The sequence below is a fragment of the Salvelinus alpinus genome, chromosome 34, assembly GCF_045679555.1.
Source record: "Salvelinus alpinus chromosome 34, SLU_Salpinus.1, whole genome shotgun sequence".
In the NCBI taxonomy this organism is placed as follows: domain Eukaryota; kingdom Metazoa; phylum Chordata; class Actinopteri; order Salmoniformes; family Salmonidae; genus Salvelinus; species Salvelinus alpinus.
The window spans coordinates 16,330,709-16,348,627 of NC_092119.1; the positions used below are offsets into that span (position 1 = coordinate 16,330,709).

The 17,919-nt window shown below is 42.1% G+C and overlaps 1 protein-coding gene and 1 long non-coding RNA gene across 2 annotated transcripts in view; both read left to right on the plus strand.

Annotated features, from left to right (window-relative positions):
* LOC139563508 (dynein axonemal heavy chain 6-like) overlaps positions 1-17,919 on the plus strand; it is a 56,841-nt gene that overhangs the window by 240 nt on the left and 38,682 nt on the right. The window contains exons 2-11 of the mRNA XM_071382215.1: positions 2,908-3,158; positions 4,027-4,124; positions 6,295-6,467; positions 12,370-12,717; positions 12,941-13,282; positions 13,495-13,885; positions 14,050-14,240; positions 14,490-14,735; positions 15,432-15,553; positions 17,084-17,255. Of these exons, the coding sequence (XP_071238316.1) occupies positions 2,908-3,158; positions 4,027-4,124; positions 6,295-6,467; positions 12,370-12,717; positions 12,941-13,282; positions 13,495-13,885; positions 14,050-14,240; positions 14,490-14,735; positions 15,432-15,553; positions 17,084-17,255 (2,334 nt within the window). The remainder of the gene's footprint in view (positions 1-2,907; positions 3,159-4,026; positions 4,125-6,294; positions 6,468-12,369; positions 12,718-12,940; positions 13,283-13,494; positions 13,886-14,049; positions 14,241-14,489; positions 14,736-15,431; positions 15,554-17,083; positions 17,256-17,919) is intronic.
* Positions 3,266-3,858, plus strand: LOC139563890 (uncharacterized). Its single transcript, XR_011672661.1, has 3 exons — positions 3,266-3,380; positions 3,542-3,704; positions 3,813-3,858. It is a non-coding gene; the product is annotated as an uncharacterized lncRNA (long non-coding RNA).

Sequence of the window (17,919 nt, forward strand, 5' to 3'; positions counted from 1 at the left end):
TGGCTATCTACTCCGATTTCAGAGCACTCTCGTCTGAGTATGCCAGAGCACAGAATAACTGATGAATTTACGAATGCTCAACACCCGTTGAATATTGCCGGTGTCAGTAAACGTTGGCAAAAAAAGTGTAATTAAAATGTTGCCAGCATCACAGGTACAGTCACCAACCCTCTAGATAACATGAAAACACCCTAACCAGCTCTGCTAGGGCGAGTAAAATGGTCAGAGTGAGATTTTTCTCTCATTTGTGTCTGGAAGTAGCTAGCCAGCTAGCCAACGTTAGCCAGTTAGCTTAGGTGCTTGACTGCCTTTGTAAGGACAGAACCCAACTCCTCGGCCAGAGCTTCCAGTGTGTGCTCTGAACGATCGGAGAGCGAAACGCTCTGAATTTACCAACGGACAATCTGACAACGCTCTGAATTTGTGAAGGGACAATCTAACAAAGCTCTGAATTTATGAAGGAACAATCTGACAACACTCTGAATTTACGAAGGAACAATCTGACAACACTCTGAATTTACGAAGGAACAATCTGACAACACTCTGAATTTACGAAGGGACAATCTGACAACACTCTGAATTTACGAAGGAACAATCTGACAACGCTCTGAATTTACGAAGGGACAATCTGACAACACTCTGAATTTACGAAGGAACAATCTGACAACGCTCTGAATTTACGAAGGGACAATCTGACAACACTGAATTTACGAAGGGACAATCTGACAACGCTCTGAATTTACGAACGCACAGAGTGCACTCTGGCACTCCAGATTGAATTTATGAACGCACAAAGCGCACTCTGGCACTCCAGATTGAATTTATGAACGCACAAAGCGCACTCTGGCAATCCAGATTGAATTTACGAACGCACAGAGTGCACTCTGGCACTCCAGATTGAATTTATGAACGCACAAAGCGCACTCTGGCACTCCAGATTGAATTTATGAACGCACAAAGCGCACTCTGGCAATCCAGATTGAATTTACGAACGCACAGAGTGCACTCTGGCACTCCAGATTGAATTTACAAACGCACCCATATATTGCTATTCTCTGTATAGTGCACAACTTTTGACAAGGGACACAAGTATTGTACTATATATGGCTTTTGTTACTATTTGGGACGCACACATAATTTACTCCTATTTTATGTGCAGGTTTCCCAGAATACAAGTAAAGCCTAGTCCTGGGCCTGTATCCACAAAGCATCTCAAAGCAAGAGTGCAGATCTAAGATCTATCCATCTAATTCTATGAATTATAATCTAAACAGTGAAACTGATCCTAGATCAGCTCTCCTACAACTGATAGTTTTTTGGGGATATGAGCCCTGGCATGTTCAATGGAGATTCTTCAATGTGTTTTTAATTTTAGTCCAAGACTAGGCTTAATCTGTGTCCAGGAAACCATCCCAAAGAGTCCACCTCACTCGGTTTTATTTTATAGGTGTCTGTTTTGGAGGACAGAAGTGGTGAAATCATGTCTGTAATAGACTGGCTTTCTGAAAGAGAACTGTTTTTCAAAATCTTCAAGTTGCCATTGTTTGCAAAATTCAGGTTTGTATGGTTATTCTTATAGAAGGATGATGAAAAGTGTGTATCTGATATGTGTATGTGGAAAGTATGTGATATAATACCGTAAAATACTGTAATCCAGTTTTACAATGAACTTTTTGCTCTCTGTAGAATTTGGAAGGCATTTACAATCTGGAAGGTCACAGTATGCCACTCAAAGACCAAAAAAGCTAAGTGAGTATTGATCAAATATTACGTGCCACATGATATTTCATTTGTCTTATAATAAGTCTCCGTACGGCCAGTGTTGCCTGTCTTCTTCTTGTTCCTCTTTTTCTGCTTTTCTTTGTCTCCACACTATTAAATACCTTCCAAATAGAACTTAAAAGCTTTTGAATTACATTATTTGTTATCAATTTTATTTTTTAGGGAAATATTATCCAAAGGTCTTTTTTTTACTGATGACATCTTCTTGAGATGTCTGGTTGAAATCAAAGGACTTTTCGAGATGGCCAGTGACAAGACAAGATATGGCGATTCTGACGGTGCCATTGTTTTAACAAAGGTGTGACCATGTTTTTTTTGGATAACTATCTTGTTTTCAACTCCTTTCTAATAACATGGTTTTGTTTATTCTACCTAGTTGGATAAATCCACCACATACTCCTTGATAGGCTTCTGTGAGGCCCAGAACCAACAATGTGCTGTAGCACTGAGACAACTTCACTGCCTTCACCACAAAGTTGCCACTTTGATTCGTGCAGCTTGTCTGAAGGTACACTGTATTAGTCCTTTAGATTGTTACGAGGACATGTCATTTAAGAGTCCTGAAAAAACATCTCTGTCACTATCCTCTGCTGATCTACCCTGGTTTTGATGTTTGGCATGACAACAACCATAGGTGTTGGCATGACAACACAAACAGATCTGAGCCCTAATTCATAAAGAACCTCAGAGGCGGAGTGCTGATTTAGGATCAGATCCATGGAATATCTTACGCAATAAGGTACAAGGGAGTGTGGTATATGGCCAATATACCACGCTGTAAAGGCTGTTCTTATGCACAATGCAACGCGGAGTGCCTGGATACAGCCTTTAGCCGTGGTATATTGGCAATATACCACAAATCCCGAGGTGCCTTATTGCTATTATAAACTGGTTACCAACTTAATTAGAGGAGTAAAAATGAATGTTTTGTCATACCCATGGTATACAGTCTGATATACCACGGCTGTCAGCCAATCAGCATTCAGGGCTCGAACCACCCAGTTTATAATAGTCAATATGATCTAAAAGGCTAAACTAATCCCAGATCAGCACTCCTACTCTGAGACATTTTATATTGAATAAGATATATTCAATATATCATTGTACTGTCTTTTTTCTTGTCAGGTAGCAGAGGTCCAGGGTGCAGAGAGACTGTTCCTCCCTCTGTCCTCTCAGTCGACCAACAGGCCGCTGTATGCTGAGGTGGCTGAGTGGAGGATCCTCTTGTGTCGCTTCAGCCACTTCCTCAACATGATAGACAGAATGTTTGAAGAGATGCTCTGTGTCTTGGTCAGATCTGCAGTTCAACTCCTTCTGTTGTTCCTCCGAGAGTCCTCTAACACTAATGGAGTGAAAGAGAGAAGACAAAAGACAAAGTAAGTGGTTTTTAAGGGAAATATAGTAAGGTTATGGCATTTGTCAATGAGTTGAATTAGCATGCTTGCGATGTTGAAATATTTGCCTGTGTACTCCCTAGAAAAATGGCAAGGATGGATGCAAGTGGACCTTACATAAATATTATCAAAGAGCCAACTGGTCGTAATGCGGCGCATAAACTTTCTTCACCAAGCCAAGGCCAACCACAGCTTGTTAACAAGGTAGATCCGCTTTTATCTATTGTGCCAATGTGGTCAGAAACATGTAAACATCACTAAACAATGCGTCACTTGTAATACTAAATTGACTTGTAGTATCACATTTTCTAGTAATCTCTCGTGGACCAACTTTAGTTCTGGGTTAACTGAGATTACATTTGTAGATGCTACCGGATTTTAAAAAGGAAGAGCCTAAAGAAGAGATCCAGGCTGTATTTGAAGTGAACGTCCTGCTTACAGTCACACCTGTGAACCAGCCAATGACAGATGATGTCTCAGCCAAAGGGACAGCCACAACAGAGCTCCACTCTGAAGTCGACACAAAAGGTGAATCCCATTTATAGTATAAAAAAAAAAACTAAAATAGATATTAACTCTATGAACTAAGGTGTTCAACTTAAATGTCTGCTGAAGCTTAGTGTTTTCTCAACCTAGATACGGAGAAGGATAAAGAGGTTTCCCGTGAGGAGACTCCATGGCGGTATGACTTCACTTATATATTACAATAAACTGTATCGCTCCATGTTCCTCTATTAGAAAAATGTATGAATTTCACAAACATCAGCTCGTGTTTTTCTGCTAATCTGTCAGTCAGCTCAGTCAGTGAAGTGATTATATTACACAGATGCTGCTGTTTTCCTTCTCCTAGTTCGCCCAGCAAACGAGTGAAGCTAACCATCTATCCCTGCCTTGATGACTTCACACTGCACATTCAGCAGGTGCTACAAGGATTTGAACAAGTCATTGGTAAGACATTCTCTAAAGATTTAAATTCACAGCCTTATTGTCTTGTAAATACTGTAGGTTCATAAGTATTATGCTGTTTTAAAGTGCAGAGCTTTGCTAGACGGTAATGGACTGTGTCCCAGATGGCACACTATTCCCTACATGCAGCATACAGTGCCTTCGGAAAGTATTCAGACCCCTTGACTTTTTCCACATTTTGTTACGTTACAACCTTATTCTAACATGCTTTTTTTTACCTCATCAATCTACACACAATACCCCATAATGACATCACAATACCCCATAATGACATCACAATACCCCATAATGACATCACAATACCCCATAATGACATCACAATACCTCCATAAGGACATCACAATACCCCATAAGGACAAAGCAAAAACTTTTTTAGAAATTTCTGCAAAGTTATAAAAAACTCAAATACCTTAATTACATACAGTACCAGTCAAAGTTTGGACACACCTACTCATTCCAGGGTTTTTCTTAATTTGTACTATTTTCTACATTGCAGAATAATAGTGAAGACATCAAAACTATGAAAAGTGTAGTAACCAAAAAAGTGTTAAACAAATCAAAATATATTTTATATTTGAGATTCTTCAAAGTAGCCACCCTTTGCCTTGATGACAGTTTTGCACACTCTTGGCATTCTCTCAACCAGCTTCATGAGGTAGTTACCAGGAATGCATTTCAATGAACAGTTAATGCCTTGTTAAACATTAATTTGTGGAATTTCTTTCCTTATTAATGCGTTTGAGCCAATCAGTTGTGTTGTGACAAGGTACAGGAGGGGTGGTATACAGAAGATAGCCCTATTTGGCAAAAGACCAAGTCCATATTATGGCAATAACAGCTCAAATAAGCAAAGACAAATGATAGTCCATCATTACTTTAAGACATGAAGGTCAGTCAATCCGGAAATTTTCAAGAACTTTGAAAGTTCCTTCAAGTGCAGTCGCAAAAACCATCAAGCGCAATAATGCAACTGGCTCTCATGAGGGCTGCCACAGGAAAGGAAGACCCAGAGTTACCTTTGCTGCAGAGGATAAGTTCATTAGAATTAACAAGCCTCAGAAATTTCAGCCCAAATAAATGCTTCACAGAGCTCAAGTAACAGACACATCTCAACATCAACTGTTCAGAGGAGAATGGGTGAATCAGACCTTCATGGTCGAATTGCTGCAAAGAAAACACTACTAAAGCACACCAATAAGAAGAAGAGACTTGCTTGGGCCAAGAAACACGAACAATGGCCATTAGACCGGTGGAAATCTGTCCTTTGGCCTGATGAGTCCAAATTTGCAAATGTTTGGTTCCAACTGCCGTGTCTTTGTGAGACGCAGAGTAGGTGAACGGATGATCTCGGAATGTGTGGTTCCCACTGTGAAGCATGGAGGGGGAGGTGTGATGTGTGGGGGTGCTTTGCTGGTGACACAGTCAGTGATTTATTTAGAATTCAAGGCACACTTAACCAGCATGGCTACCACAGCATTCTGCAGCGATACGCCATCCCATTTGGTTTGCGCTTAGTGGGACAATCATTTGTTTTTCAACAGGACAATGACCCAACATACCTCCAGGCTGTGTAAGGGCTATTTGACCAAGAAGGAGAGTGATGGAGTGATGCATCAGATGACCTGGCCTCCACAATCACCCAACCTCAACCCAATTGAGATGGTTTGGGATGAGTTGTACCGCAGAGTGAAGGAAAAGCAGCCAACAAGTGCTCAGCATATGTGGGAACTCCTTCAAGACTGTTGGAAAAGCATTCCAGGTGAAGCTGGTTGAGAGAATGCCAAGAGTGTGCAAAGCTGTCATCAAGGCAAAGGTGGCTACTTTGAAGAATCTCAAATATTAAATATATTTTGATTTGTTTAACACTTTTTTGGTGACACCATGATTCCATATGTGTTATTTCATAGATTTGATGGCTTCGCTATTGTTCTACAATGTAGAAAATAGTAAAAATATAGAAAACCCTTGAATGAGTAGGTGTGTCCAAACTTTTGACTGGGTACTGTATAGGGAATAAGGTGCCATTTGCGACACATCCATGAATAATTAGTAATCTACAGAAATGTAATAAGCACTGGATTGTAACAATTATCTCTAACTGTTTTACAGTTACACATTTGCCCTTTATATTAATTACATTGATTTCACTCAGCCAAACAGACGTCCTTCAACCAAGACCCTAACCTCCTGGATTTGCACTCGCCTCCAGTGTTTGACCTGAAACTGTCTGTTGACGAGGAGCTGGAGAAGGAAAGAGACCAACATCTCCGACCATGGCCTGAGCTGGAGCTGTTACTGGGGACAGATCCCGCTTTCCAGTCTGATGTACGTAACTATAACTATGTATACACATCTCACACGTACACATGTCACCTGTATGGCATGTCACACTATCACACCAGCATCATCTAATCATGTGTTATACGCGTCGGAGGCGGAGCTGTTCTCTGTTACATGCTCTTAGCAGATGCTCTTATCCAGCGAGACTTACACAGTTAGTGCATTTAAGGTAGCTAGGTACGACAACCACATATCACAGTTATCAAATCATAAATCAAATCAAATCAAATTTTATTTGTCACATACACATGGTTAGCAGATGTTAATGCGAGTGTAGCGAAATGCTTGTGCTTCTAGTTCCGACAATGCAGTAATAACCAACAAGTAATCTAACCTAACAATTCCACAACTACTACCTTATACACACAAGTGTAAAGGGATAAAGAATATGTACATAAAGATATATGAATGAGTGATGGTACAGAACGGCATAGGCAAGATGCAGTAGATGGTATAGTGTACAGTCTATACATATGAGATGAGTAATGTAGGGTATGTAAACATAAAGTGGCATAGTTTAAAGTGGCTAGTGATACATGTATTACATAAAGATGGCAAGATGCAGTGGATGATATACAGTACAGTATATACATATACATATGAGATGAGTAATGTAGGGTATGTAAACATTATATTAAGTGGCATTGTTTAAAGTGGCTAGTGATACATTTTTACATAATTTCCATCAATTCCCATTATTAAAGTGGCTGGAGTTGAGTCAGTATGTTGGCAGCGGCCACTAAATGTTAGTGGTGGCTGTTTAACAGTCTGATGGCCTTGAGATAGAAGCTGTTTTTCAGTCTCTCGGTCCCTGCTTTGATGCACCTGTACTAACCTCGCCTTCTGGATGATAGCGGGGTGAACAGGCAGTGGCTCGGGTGGTTGTTGTCCTTGATGATCTTTATGGCCTTCCTGTGACATCGGGTGGTGTAGGTGTCCTGGAGGGCAGGTAGTTTGTCCCCGGTGATGCGTTGTGCAGACCTCACTACCCTCTGGAGAGCCTTGCGGTTGTGGGCGGAGCAGTTGCCGTACCAGGCGGTGATACAGCCCGACAGGATGCTCTCGATTGTGCATCTGTAGAAGTTTGTGAGTGCTTTTGGTGACAAGCCAAATTTCTTCAGCCTCCTGAGGTTGAAGAGGCGCTGCTGCGCCTTCTTCACAACGCTGTCTGTGTGGGTGGACCAATTCAGTTTGTCCGTGATGTGTACACCGAGGAACTTAAAACTTTCCACCTTCTCCACTACTGTCCCGTCGATGTGGATAGGGGGGTGCTCCCTCTGCTGTTTCCTGAAGTCCACAATCATCTCCTTTGTTTTGTTGACGTTGAGTGTGAGGTTATTTTCCTGACACCACACTCCGAGGGCCCTCACCTCCTCCCTGTAGGCCGTCTCGTCGTTGTTGGTAATCAATCCTACCACTGTAGTGTCGTCCGCAAACTTGATGATTGAGTTGGAGGCGTGCATGGCCACGCAGTCGTGGGTGAACAGGGAGTACAGGAGAGGGCTCAGAACGCACCCTTGTGGGGCCCCAGTGTTGAGGATCAGCGGGGTGGAGATGTTGTTACCTACCCTCACCACCTGGGGGCGGCCCGTCAGGAAGTCCAGGACCCAGTTGCACAGGGCGGGGTCAAGACTCAGGGTCTCGAGCTTGATGACGAGTTTGGAGGGTACTATGGTGTTAAATGCTGAGCTGTAGTCGATGAACAGCATTCTCACATAGGTATTCCTCTTCCTCAGTTAGGTTTCCATCCAATTGGCAACAGATTTTCATTCCAAAAGAAATCATCTGCATAAATACAATTTGCACATTTTCCCACCAGAGATGTGTTTCCATCAAATTGACTTGTTGCGGATAAAAAGCTGTGCGTGATTACATAATACACATAAAAATAACACTTGCTGTTAAATTCCCGTGTACCTAATAAAAAATAGAAGTGAAATGGGTTTCCATCGCATTTTCAACTTTACTGATGGTTTTTGACACAAAAACTGTTGCGTTATATATAACAGAAGTGCCCACTCTGGTCTTGGAATGCGCGCTCTATTTGTCAAACTGCAGCCAAGCATCGATCAGAATAAGACCCTCTATATTTATTGGAAAGCAGCATCAAGCTCATCAACTTTCACCACCCTGTGATGTTCATCATAACTTATTTCATCTGTAGCCTAATAAACTGCATGTTTTCCCGAGTTTTAGTGGGAGGACCACACAACATATGAAATCAAAATGTATTTGTCACATATTTTATAAATAACAGGTGTAGACTAACAGTGAAATGCTTACTTACAGTGCCTTCAGAAAGTATTCACACCCATTGACTTTTTCCAAATTTTGTTGAGTTACACCCTGAATTTAAAATGGATAATATTTAGACTTTGTGTAACCGGCCTACACACAATACCCCATCATGTCAAAGTTGGGGTGGCAGGTAGCATAGTGGTTAGAGTGTTGGACTAGTAACCGAGAGGTTGCAAGATCGAATCCCCGAGCTGACAAGGTGAAAATCTGTCATGCCCCTGAACAAGGCAGTTAGTTCCTAGGCTGTCATTGAAAATAAGAGTTTGTTCTTAACTGATGTGCCTAGTTAAATAAAGGTAAAAAAAATAATAATAATAAATAATAATTATATTTTTTGACATTTTTACAAATTAATTAAAAAAGAAAAGCTGAAATGTCTTGAGTCAGTAAGTATTCAAACCATTCGTTATGGAAAGCTTAAATACATTCAGGATTAAAAATGTGCTTAACAAGACACATAATAAATTGCATGGACTCACGCTGTGTGCAATAATACTACCTAATTTCTGTACCCCACACATACAATTATCTGTCGAGCAGTGAATTTCAAACACAGATTCAACCACAAAGACCAGGGAGGTTTTCTAATGCCTCGCAAAGAAGGGCATCGATTGGTAGATGGATAAAAAAAAAGCAGACATTAAATGTCCCTATGAGCATGGGGAAGTTATTAATTACACTTTGGGGATGGTGTATCAATACTAATACTATCAATCACTACTAAGATACAGGCGTCCTTCCTAACTCAGTTGTCGGAGAGGAAGGAAACCGCTCAGGCCAATGGTGACTTTCAAATAGTTACAGAGTTTAATGGCTGTGATAGGAGAAAACTGAGGATGGACAACAACATTGTAGTTACTCCATAATACTAACCTAATTGACAGAGTGAAGAGAACTAAACCTGTACAGAATACCAAAAAATACAAAACATGCATCCTGTGTGCAATATGGCAAGTTTGGAACTAACAAGACTCTTCCTAGAGCTGGCCTCCCATGCCAAACTCAGCAATCGGGGGAGAAGCATTTTGGTCAGGGAGGTGACCAAGAACCCGATGGTCACACTGACAGAGCTCCAGAGTTCCTCTGTGGAGATGGGAGAACCTTCCAGAAAAACAACCATCTCTGCAGCACTCCACCAATCAGACCTTTATGTTAGAGTGGCCTGAAGCCACTCCTCAGTAAAAGGCACATGACAGCCTGCTTGGAATTTGCCAAAAGGCACCTAAAGGACTCTCAGACCATGAAAAACAAGATTCTCTGGTCTGATAAAATCAAAGATTATACTCTTCGGCCTGAATGCCAAGTGTCACGTCTGGAGAAAAACTGGCGCCATCCCTATGGTGAAGCATGGTGGTGGCAGCATCATGCTTTGGGGATGTTTTTCAGCGGCAGGGACTGGGAGACTAGTCAGGATCGAGGGAAAAATGAACGATGAAGTACTAAAAGATTCTTGATGAAAACCTGCTCCAGAGCCCTCAGGACCTCAGACTGGGGCGAAGGTTCACCTTCCAGCAGGACAATGACCATAAGCACACAGCCAAGACAACGCAGATGTGGCTTCGGGACAAGTCTCTGAATGTCCTTGAGTGGCCCAGCCAGAGCCCGGACTTGAACCCGATTGAACATCTCCGGAGAGACCTGAAAATAGCTGTTCAGCGACGCTCCCCATCCAACCTGACAGAGCTTGAGAGGATCTTCAGAGAAGAATGGAAGAAACTCCCCAAATACAGGTGTGCCAAGCTTGTAGCGTCATACCCAAGAAGACTCAAGCCTGTAATTGCTGCCAAAGCTGCTTCAACAATGTACTGAGTAAAGGGTCTAAACACTTACAGTATGTAAATGTGATATTTCAGTTTTTTATTTGCAATACATTTGCAAAAATGTATTATAAAAACCTGTGTTTGCTTTGTCATTATGTTGTATTGTGTGTAGATTGATGAGGGGAAAAATCAATGTAATCGATTTTAGAATAAGGCTGTAACGTAAGAAAATGTGTAAAAAGTCAAGGGGTCTGAATACTTTCCGAATGCACTGTATACTGTAGGTAGGTAGGGATAAAGTGGCTAGGCAACAGGATAGATAATAGATTGAGCTGTAGCAGCAGCGTATGTGGAGCAGTAGCAGCAGTGTATATGGTGAGTGTGTGAGTGTCATCAGTAAGCATGTTATGTGTGTGTGGATATATGTACAGTAGTGTGTATGTGTGTGTTGGGATGTCAGCGTGTAAGTATGTGCAAGTGTTTGGGTAGAGACCAGTGTGTGTGTGCATAGAGTCAGTGCAAGAGAGTTTGTTCAAAAAAGTGTCAATGCAGGTAGTCCCGGTAGCCATTTGATTAACTATTTAGCAGCCTGGTTTAGAAGTCTTATGGCTTGGGGGTGGAAGCTGTTCAGGGTCCTGTTGGTTCCCGACTTGGTGCACTGGTACCGCTTGTGGTGTGGTAGCAGAGAGAACAGTGTGGCTTGAGTGACTGGAGTCTTTGACAATTTGTTGGGCTCCTGACTGGCGCAGTTGTCTAAGGCACTGCATCTCAGTGCTAGAGGCGTCATTACAGACCCTGGTTCGATTCCAAGCTGTATCACAACCGGCCGTGATAGGGCGGCGCACTATTGGCCCAGCATCGTCCGTGGTAGGCCGGCCATTGTAAATAAGAATTTGTTCTTAACTGACTTGCCTAGTTAAATAAAATAAAATTCCTCTGACACAGAGGTCCTGGATGGCAGGGAGCTCTGCTCCAGTGATGTACTGGGCCGTACTCACCATTCTCTGGAGAGCCTTACAGTCAGGTGCCTTGTGGCTGCTGTACCAAGCAGTGATGCAGCCAGTCAAAATGGTGCAGCTGTAGAACTTTTTGAGGATTTGACGGCTGACGCCAAATCTTTTTAGCCACCTGAAGGGGAAAGAGACTGTCATGTCCTCTTCCAAACACCAAAAGTATTGGGATAAATTCACTTATGTTTATAAAAGTAGTAAAAAGTTAAGTATTTGGTCCCATATTCCTACGCAATGGCTACATTAAGCTTGTGACTGTACAACTTGTTGGATGCATTTGCTGTTTGTTTTGGTTGTGTTTCAGATTATTTTGTGTCCGATAGAAATGAATGGTAATATTTTATTGTGTAATTTTGGAGTCATTTTGGAGTTAACACTTCTACATTAATGTGGATGCTACCATGATTACGGATAGTCCTGAATGAATCGTGAATAATGATAAGTAAGAAAGTTACAGGCCAAATATCATAGCCCCAAGACATGCTAACCTATCACTATTACAATAACAGGGGAGGTTAGCATTTTTGGGGGGTATGGTCTTTGACCCTTTGTAATTTTCTCACAAGTCTTTGACTTTTACTTCATAGTCATTGTATCATTTAAAATATAAAGTGCTGGAGGAGGGAGGGTCACAGTGGGGGTCACTGTGGGATTAATTGAGGTACTTTTTGAAGAGGTATTTTCCATAGAAGTGTAGTTGTTTGTCACTTACCTATTACTAGTTTGACATGTTTTTCTATGTTCTAAATCAGGTTTGTTGACATATGACATAGACCTTGATACAGATGATACACATCTGATGTGTTTGTTGATTTCCAGCTGTCGGACATCCTCAGTACCGTCCAGCGAGGGATGCAGGGAGTGGAGAAGCACTGTCAGAGGCTAGAGAAGTACTGTGATATGGTGGAGACAGCCATGTTGACTGACATGGATGGGTTCTTGGCCGGGGAGAAATGGTCTCCCCAGGATATCAAGGCCATCTTGGCGGTGCACACAGAGAGCATCAGGCTGATGAAAAGGATAGAGACTGAGACCCGTGTCAACATGATCCTTGTCAGGTGTCACCAGTACCAGTCAAACTGCCTGCCCTACCCAGAGGCTCTCATCTTTACCATTCACTCCATGCTCCCCTCCATTGTAAAGAAGAAGAACCTGGAACTGATGGAGGTTTGTTAAATAGTACATTAGTATACCATAGTTTTTGTTAGTGTTGTTGTTTAAGCGTGTCTAAATACCAGATACTCTACCTACAGTCATGAAGTAAACTTTAGACTTCATGCATAATTCATGTTCAGGCTATTCATATTTTGAAGTTATTGTAACTGCGTTGAGGAGCGCTTTGAGCGGTACTACTTTTCGGTTATACTTTCCTCTCAATCTGTTCAATCAGGTGATCAGAGGAGCTCTTAAAAAGCTGGATAAAGACATTTTTACAGTGGAAGAGTTTGTTGAGCATCTGACCTTCCTGAGTCGGATATCTGTGCAGATTCCAACTCTGGAAAGACAGTATCAGTTCCTCATTCAGCTCTATAGTATGGCTAAAGAGTACCAGATCACTATCTCTCCTGAGGAGCTGGCTTTGTACCAGCACCTCGTCCCCAGCTTCCAGCATCTCAAATCCACTGTCATGATCTGTGAAACCAAGAGGGATGACAACATCTTCAAGTTCAGCGTTGATCTGGGCAAACACTTAAATCAACTCAGATTTGAGCTTGTTCTGGTTAAAAGGAAGGTACGGTTGATCTTTTAGCAGTTGTGCTTTTCTCCCTCCTTAATACTCAATAAGAGTCATTATTCTTGATTGTGTTTTAACATGTGTGTTTCTATGATTTCCTCTTTCTGACAAAGCTGCCTAGCCTGGTCTCACACCTGTTCATACTGCCAATGGCCGGACAACAGATGTAGGACCAGACTTAAAGATGTCACAAATCTCTTATTTCTCAGGTGAACAATCCCATCCTGCTTTGCTGCTATACATCTCCCAAAGTGGCCAACGAGATCCTCCAGGCTCTCTCGGAGGAGGTGGCCATCTACTCCAATAAGGCATACAGCTACACTAGCTACGGAGAGCTCCTGAGAAACTCTTTTTCTATGAAGAAGATCTCCACTGTGGTCCGCATGAAGCAGGGCCGTGGTTCTAACGCTGCCGAAGTGGAGGCAGAGCTGTCTGAGGTGGACTGTGCCCTGACGCTGAGGAAGATGCTCTGGGGGATGCAGAAGGAATGGGATAAACAGTACAACCGTTGGAGAGCCACCACCTTCGAGCTGCTCAATGTGGACGATCTGCAAAATGATGTCAGCCGCTTTACACAGACCATCTACATGTTAGAGAAAGGTCTCTGAGTGATATTTTAGGATCATTATTGTTGGGATTCACCACCATGTCATGTCAGGTGGTTCTCTGTTATCACAAGTGTTGCTGTGTTAAATGATGGTGTGAATGTAAAGGAATTAATTTATGTGAAACAACTGATAAACGTTGTTTTCTTTGTCATTCAGGTTTACCTGAAAACAACATAGTTCCCATTCTGAAGCAGAAGGTGATGGACTTCAAGCTTTGTCTGCCCATCATCCTGGCTCTCAGGAACCCTTATCTCCGTCAGAGACACTGGGAAGACATCCAGAGCTATATCGGACGATTCTTCACCAAAGAGGATAACTTCACCCTTGGAAACCTATTAGACATAAAGGTAGGGCATCTTTAGATGGTAGCAATGAAATACCCTGCTTTTCTAAGAATTTCTGGAAAAATGTTCAGAAATCACATTCAGGGCCATTTCTAAGTTCTAACATTGCGATCGTGATATGTTTTTTTTTTTTTACCTACTTTAGTTGAATCCACTATTTGTAAGTGGCTCTGGATAAGAGCATTTACTAAATTACTATAATCTGAACGTAAAATTCTAAATTCTAAATTTCCCTCTGTGACATGTATGTAGATTCTTCAGCAAAGTGGTTCGATAGGGGACATCTCCACTACTGCCACCAATGAGGCCACTTTAGAGAGCATCCTGTACAAAGTGATTGACCTGTGGAGGAACACAGACTTCCGTCTGATCACCCACCAGTCTGACACATCCACGGTGAAAATCATCGCCTCGGCAGACGACGTCATGGCACAGCTGGAAGAGAGTCAGACCACTATCATGAGCATCAAGTCATCCCGCTACGCTGAGCCTATCAAGGTCAGGTGTCATTCAAATCTGACCGGAGAGACGTCATAATTCGTTAAAAATAACATGATTGGAATAAATATTGTCCCTTTTCATATCATAGATTCTAGAAATTCGTCTTTCGCTTCAAACCCCGAGTGGACTCCCGAGTGACGCAGCGGTCTAAGGCACTGCATCTCAGTGCTAGAGGCGTCACTACAGACCTGGTTCAATTCCAGGCTGTATCACAACCGGCTGTGATTGGGAGTCCCATAGGGCGGCGCACAATTGGCCCAGCGTCGTCCGGGTTAGGGCTTGTCCGGGGTAGGCCGTCATTGTAAATATGAGTTTGTTCTTAACTGACTTGCCTAGTTAAATAAAGGTTAAATAATGGTTAAATAAGGATTAAATCAAAATATATAAATAAAACCCATTTATGCAGAATTTGAGAAATATAATATTTGTACATAATGGAATCACTCTGTTATTTCAAGAAGAGAAATAAGTTAAGTTCTCTGAATCTTGTAGTTTTGTCAGTTGTTGGGGGACAAGGTGGTATTCGTTAACCTGGTCCCAGAACTGTGTGTTCTGTCTTGCCAACTCCTATGGACATTGTCATGCCACACTGCATAACAATGACCATAGGAGTTGGCAAGAGAGAACAAACAGACCTGGGACCAGGCTTAGTATTATTGTGTGTGATGACAATGTGATCTCTCTCTTGTTTAGTATCTGATAGATGAATGGGAGAGGAAGCTGAACCAGTTCTCACATACTCTGGAGGAGTGGGTCATGTGTCAGAAGAGATGGCTCTACCTGGAGCCTATCTTCTCTGCTGGAGGGATTCAGAGGCAAGGCAGCTATTGTAGTTTTACCTCGTGTATGACGCTAATTAACCTGTGTGTGTTGTATTAACGGATGAGGTGTGTGTCATGGCACTTTGGTTTGTATTGTTTATTGTGTTGTCTTGTGTTTCATCTGCTGCTGACAATTCATCTACACTGAACAAAAATATAAACGCAACATGCAACAATTTCAACGATTTTACTGAGTTACAGTTCATATGAAGAAATCAGTGAAATATTAATTAATTAATTAATTAGGCCCTAATCTATGGATTTCACATGACTGGGCAAGGGCGCAGCCATGGTTGGGCCTGGGAGGGCATAGGCCCATCCACTGGCCCAGCCAATCAGATTTTTTCCCCACAAAAGGGTTTTATTATAGCCAGAAATACTCCTCAGTTTCATCAGCTGTCCTGGTGGTTGGCCTCAGGAGATACTACAGGTGAAGAAGACGGATGTGTAGGTCCTGGTTTGGCGTGATACACGTGGTCTGTGGTTGTGAAGCCGGTTGGACGTACTGCCAAATTCTCTAAAACGATGTTGGAGGCGGCTTATGGTAGAGAAATTAACATTAAATTCTCTTGCAACAGCTCTGGTGGACATTCCTGCAGTCAGCATGCCAATTGCACGCCCTCTCAGAATTTGAGACATATGTGGCACTGTGTTGTGTGACAAAACTGCACATCTTACTGGCCTTGTATTGTCCCCAGCACAAGGGGCACCTGTGTAATGATCATGCTGTTTAATCAGCTTGTTGTTATGCCACACCTGTCAGGTGGATGGATTATCTTGGCAAAGGAGAAATGCTCAAAAAAATTGAGATCAATAATTTCTTTGTGCGTATGGAACATTTCACGGATAATTTATTTCAGCTCATGAAACATGGGACCAACACTTTACATGTTGCGTTTATATGTTTGCTCAGTATATTTTAATTATTACATAGGCTTCTGGTTGATGATTTTGGAAATTGCTCTTTTGACAGCACTTTAAAGACATACCTTGCACATGTAGTCATATCATCTGATATAATATGGGTTAGATATCTACCTGGAGTAGGTTTAAGTTCCAATGGAGACGTTTTTATCTCAATATCTAATCATTTCTGGGTAACAATCAAACCTTACTGTGATTATTTTCAAATAAAATGGTCAAAAATAAACAAAAATAGCTTCTTGGCAAAGGGCAATTTCTGTGAGTGGTCTGAGTGGGGAGGGGAAAACTGGAACTCTTTCTTATTGGTCTATTAACTCATTTACTGCATGGTGATGTCAACAGGCAGGCAAAACTCCAACCCCCCAAAACAGGCTGAAATTTCAGTCAGTCTTATCAAACAGCTTTTACAGGGCATTATCATCATTTCACAGTATTATTCCAACTTCATAGTGTGGAAATCGTGTATATATACAACACGGAAAAATCACGTTTTTGACTGCATTTGGCCTTTAAGAAGACTCACAGTACCAAAGAAATGATTGAATGTAATCCAAAATATGTACTTTTCTGACTTGAAATGAATGAACCTCATCCTATTAGACAGCTCCCAGCGGAGGCCAAGGTGTTCCTGCAGGTGGATCAATCATGGAAGGAGATCATGAGGAGGACAGATGACAGGCCTAATGCCCTGAGAGCAGCTACCACCCCTGGGGTCCTGGAGATGCTGCAGGCTGGCAATGTCCACCTGGAAAAAATACAGAAGTGTCTGCAGGTACTGGAGGGAGTTAGGGTGCCTGGGTGTCAGAATGTTTCTGCTATCTTGTCAACTCCTTGTCATTCATTGTCATCTCAAACATGGCAATTCCATAATGAGTAGAAACAAACTGGAGCCCAGGCTAGCATATCACAATATACAGCAGACTGGAACCCAGGCTAGCATACCACATGATACAGCAGACTGGAACCCAGGCTAGCATATCACAATAAACAGCAGACTGGAACCCAGGCTAGCATACCACATGATACAGCAGACTGGAACCCAGGCTAGCATACCACATGATACTGTAGACTGGCACCCAGGCTAGCATACCACATGATACAGCAGACTGGAACCCAGGCTAGCATACCACATGATACTGTAGACTGGCACCCAGGCTAGCATACCACATGATACAGCAGACTGGAACCCAGGCTAGCATACCACATGATACTGTAGACTGGCACCCAGGCTAGCATACCACATGATACAGCAGACTGGAACCCAGGCTAGCATACCACACGATACAGCAGACTCTCAAAAGGACAATGCACTTAATTTCCTGTCTTTAGGGTCAGCTGGGCTGTAAAACCTTTGACATTTTCATTTGCAACTCTCACACAACATTTATGTTATCCTAGTTACTTTCAGAGTTGCTGTTTATTTCAATACTTGACTG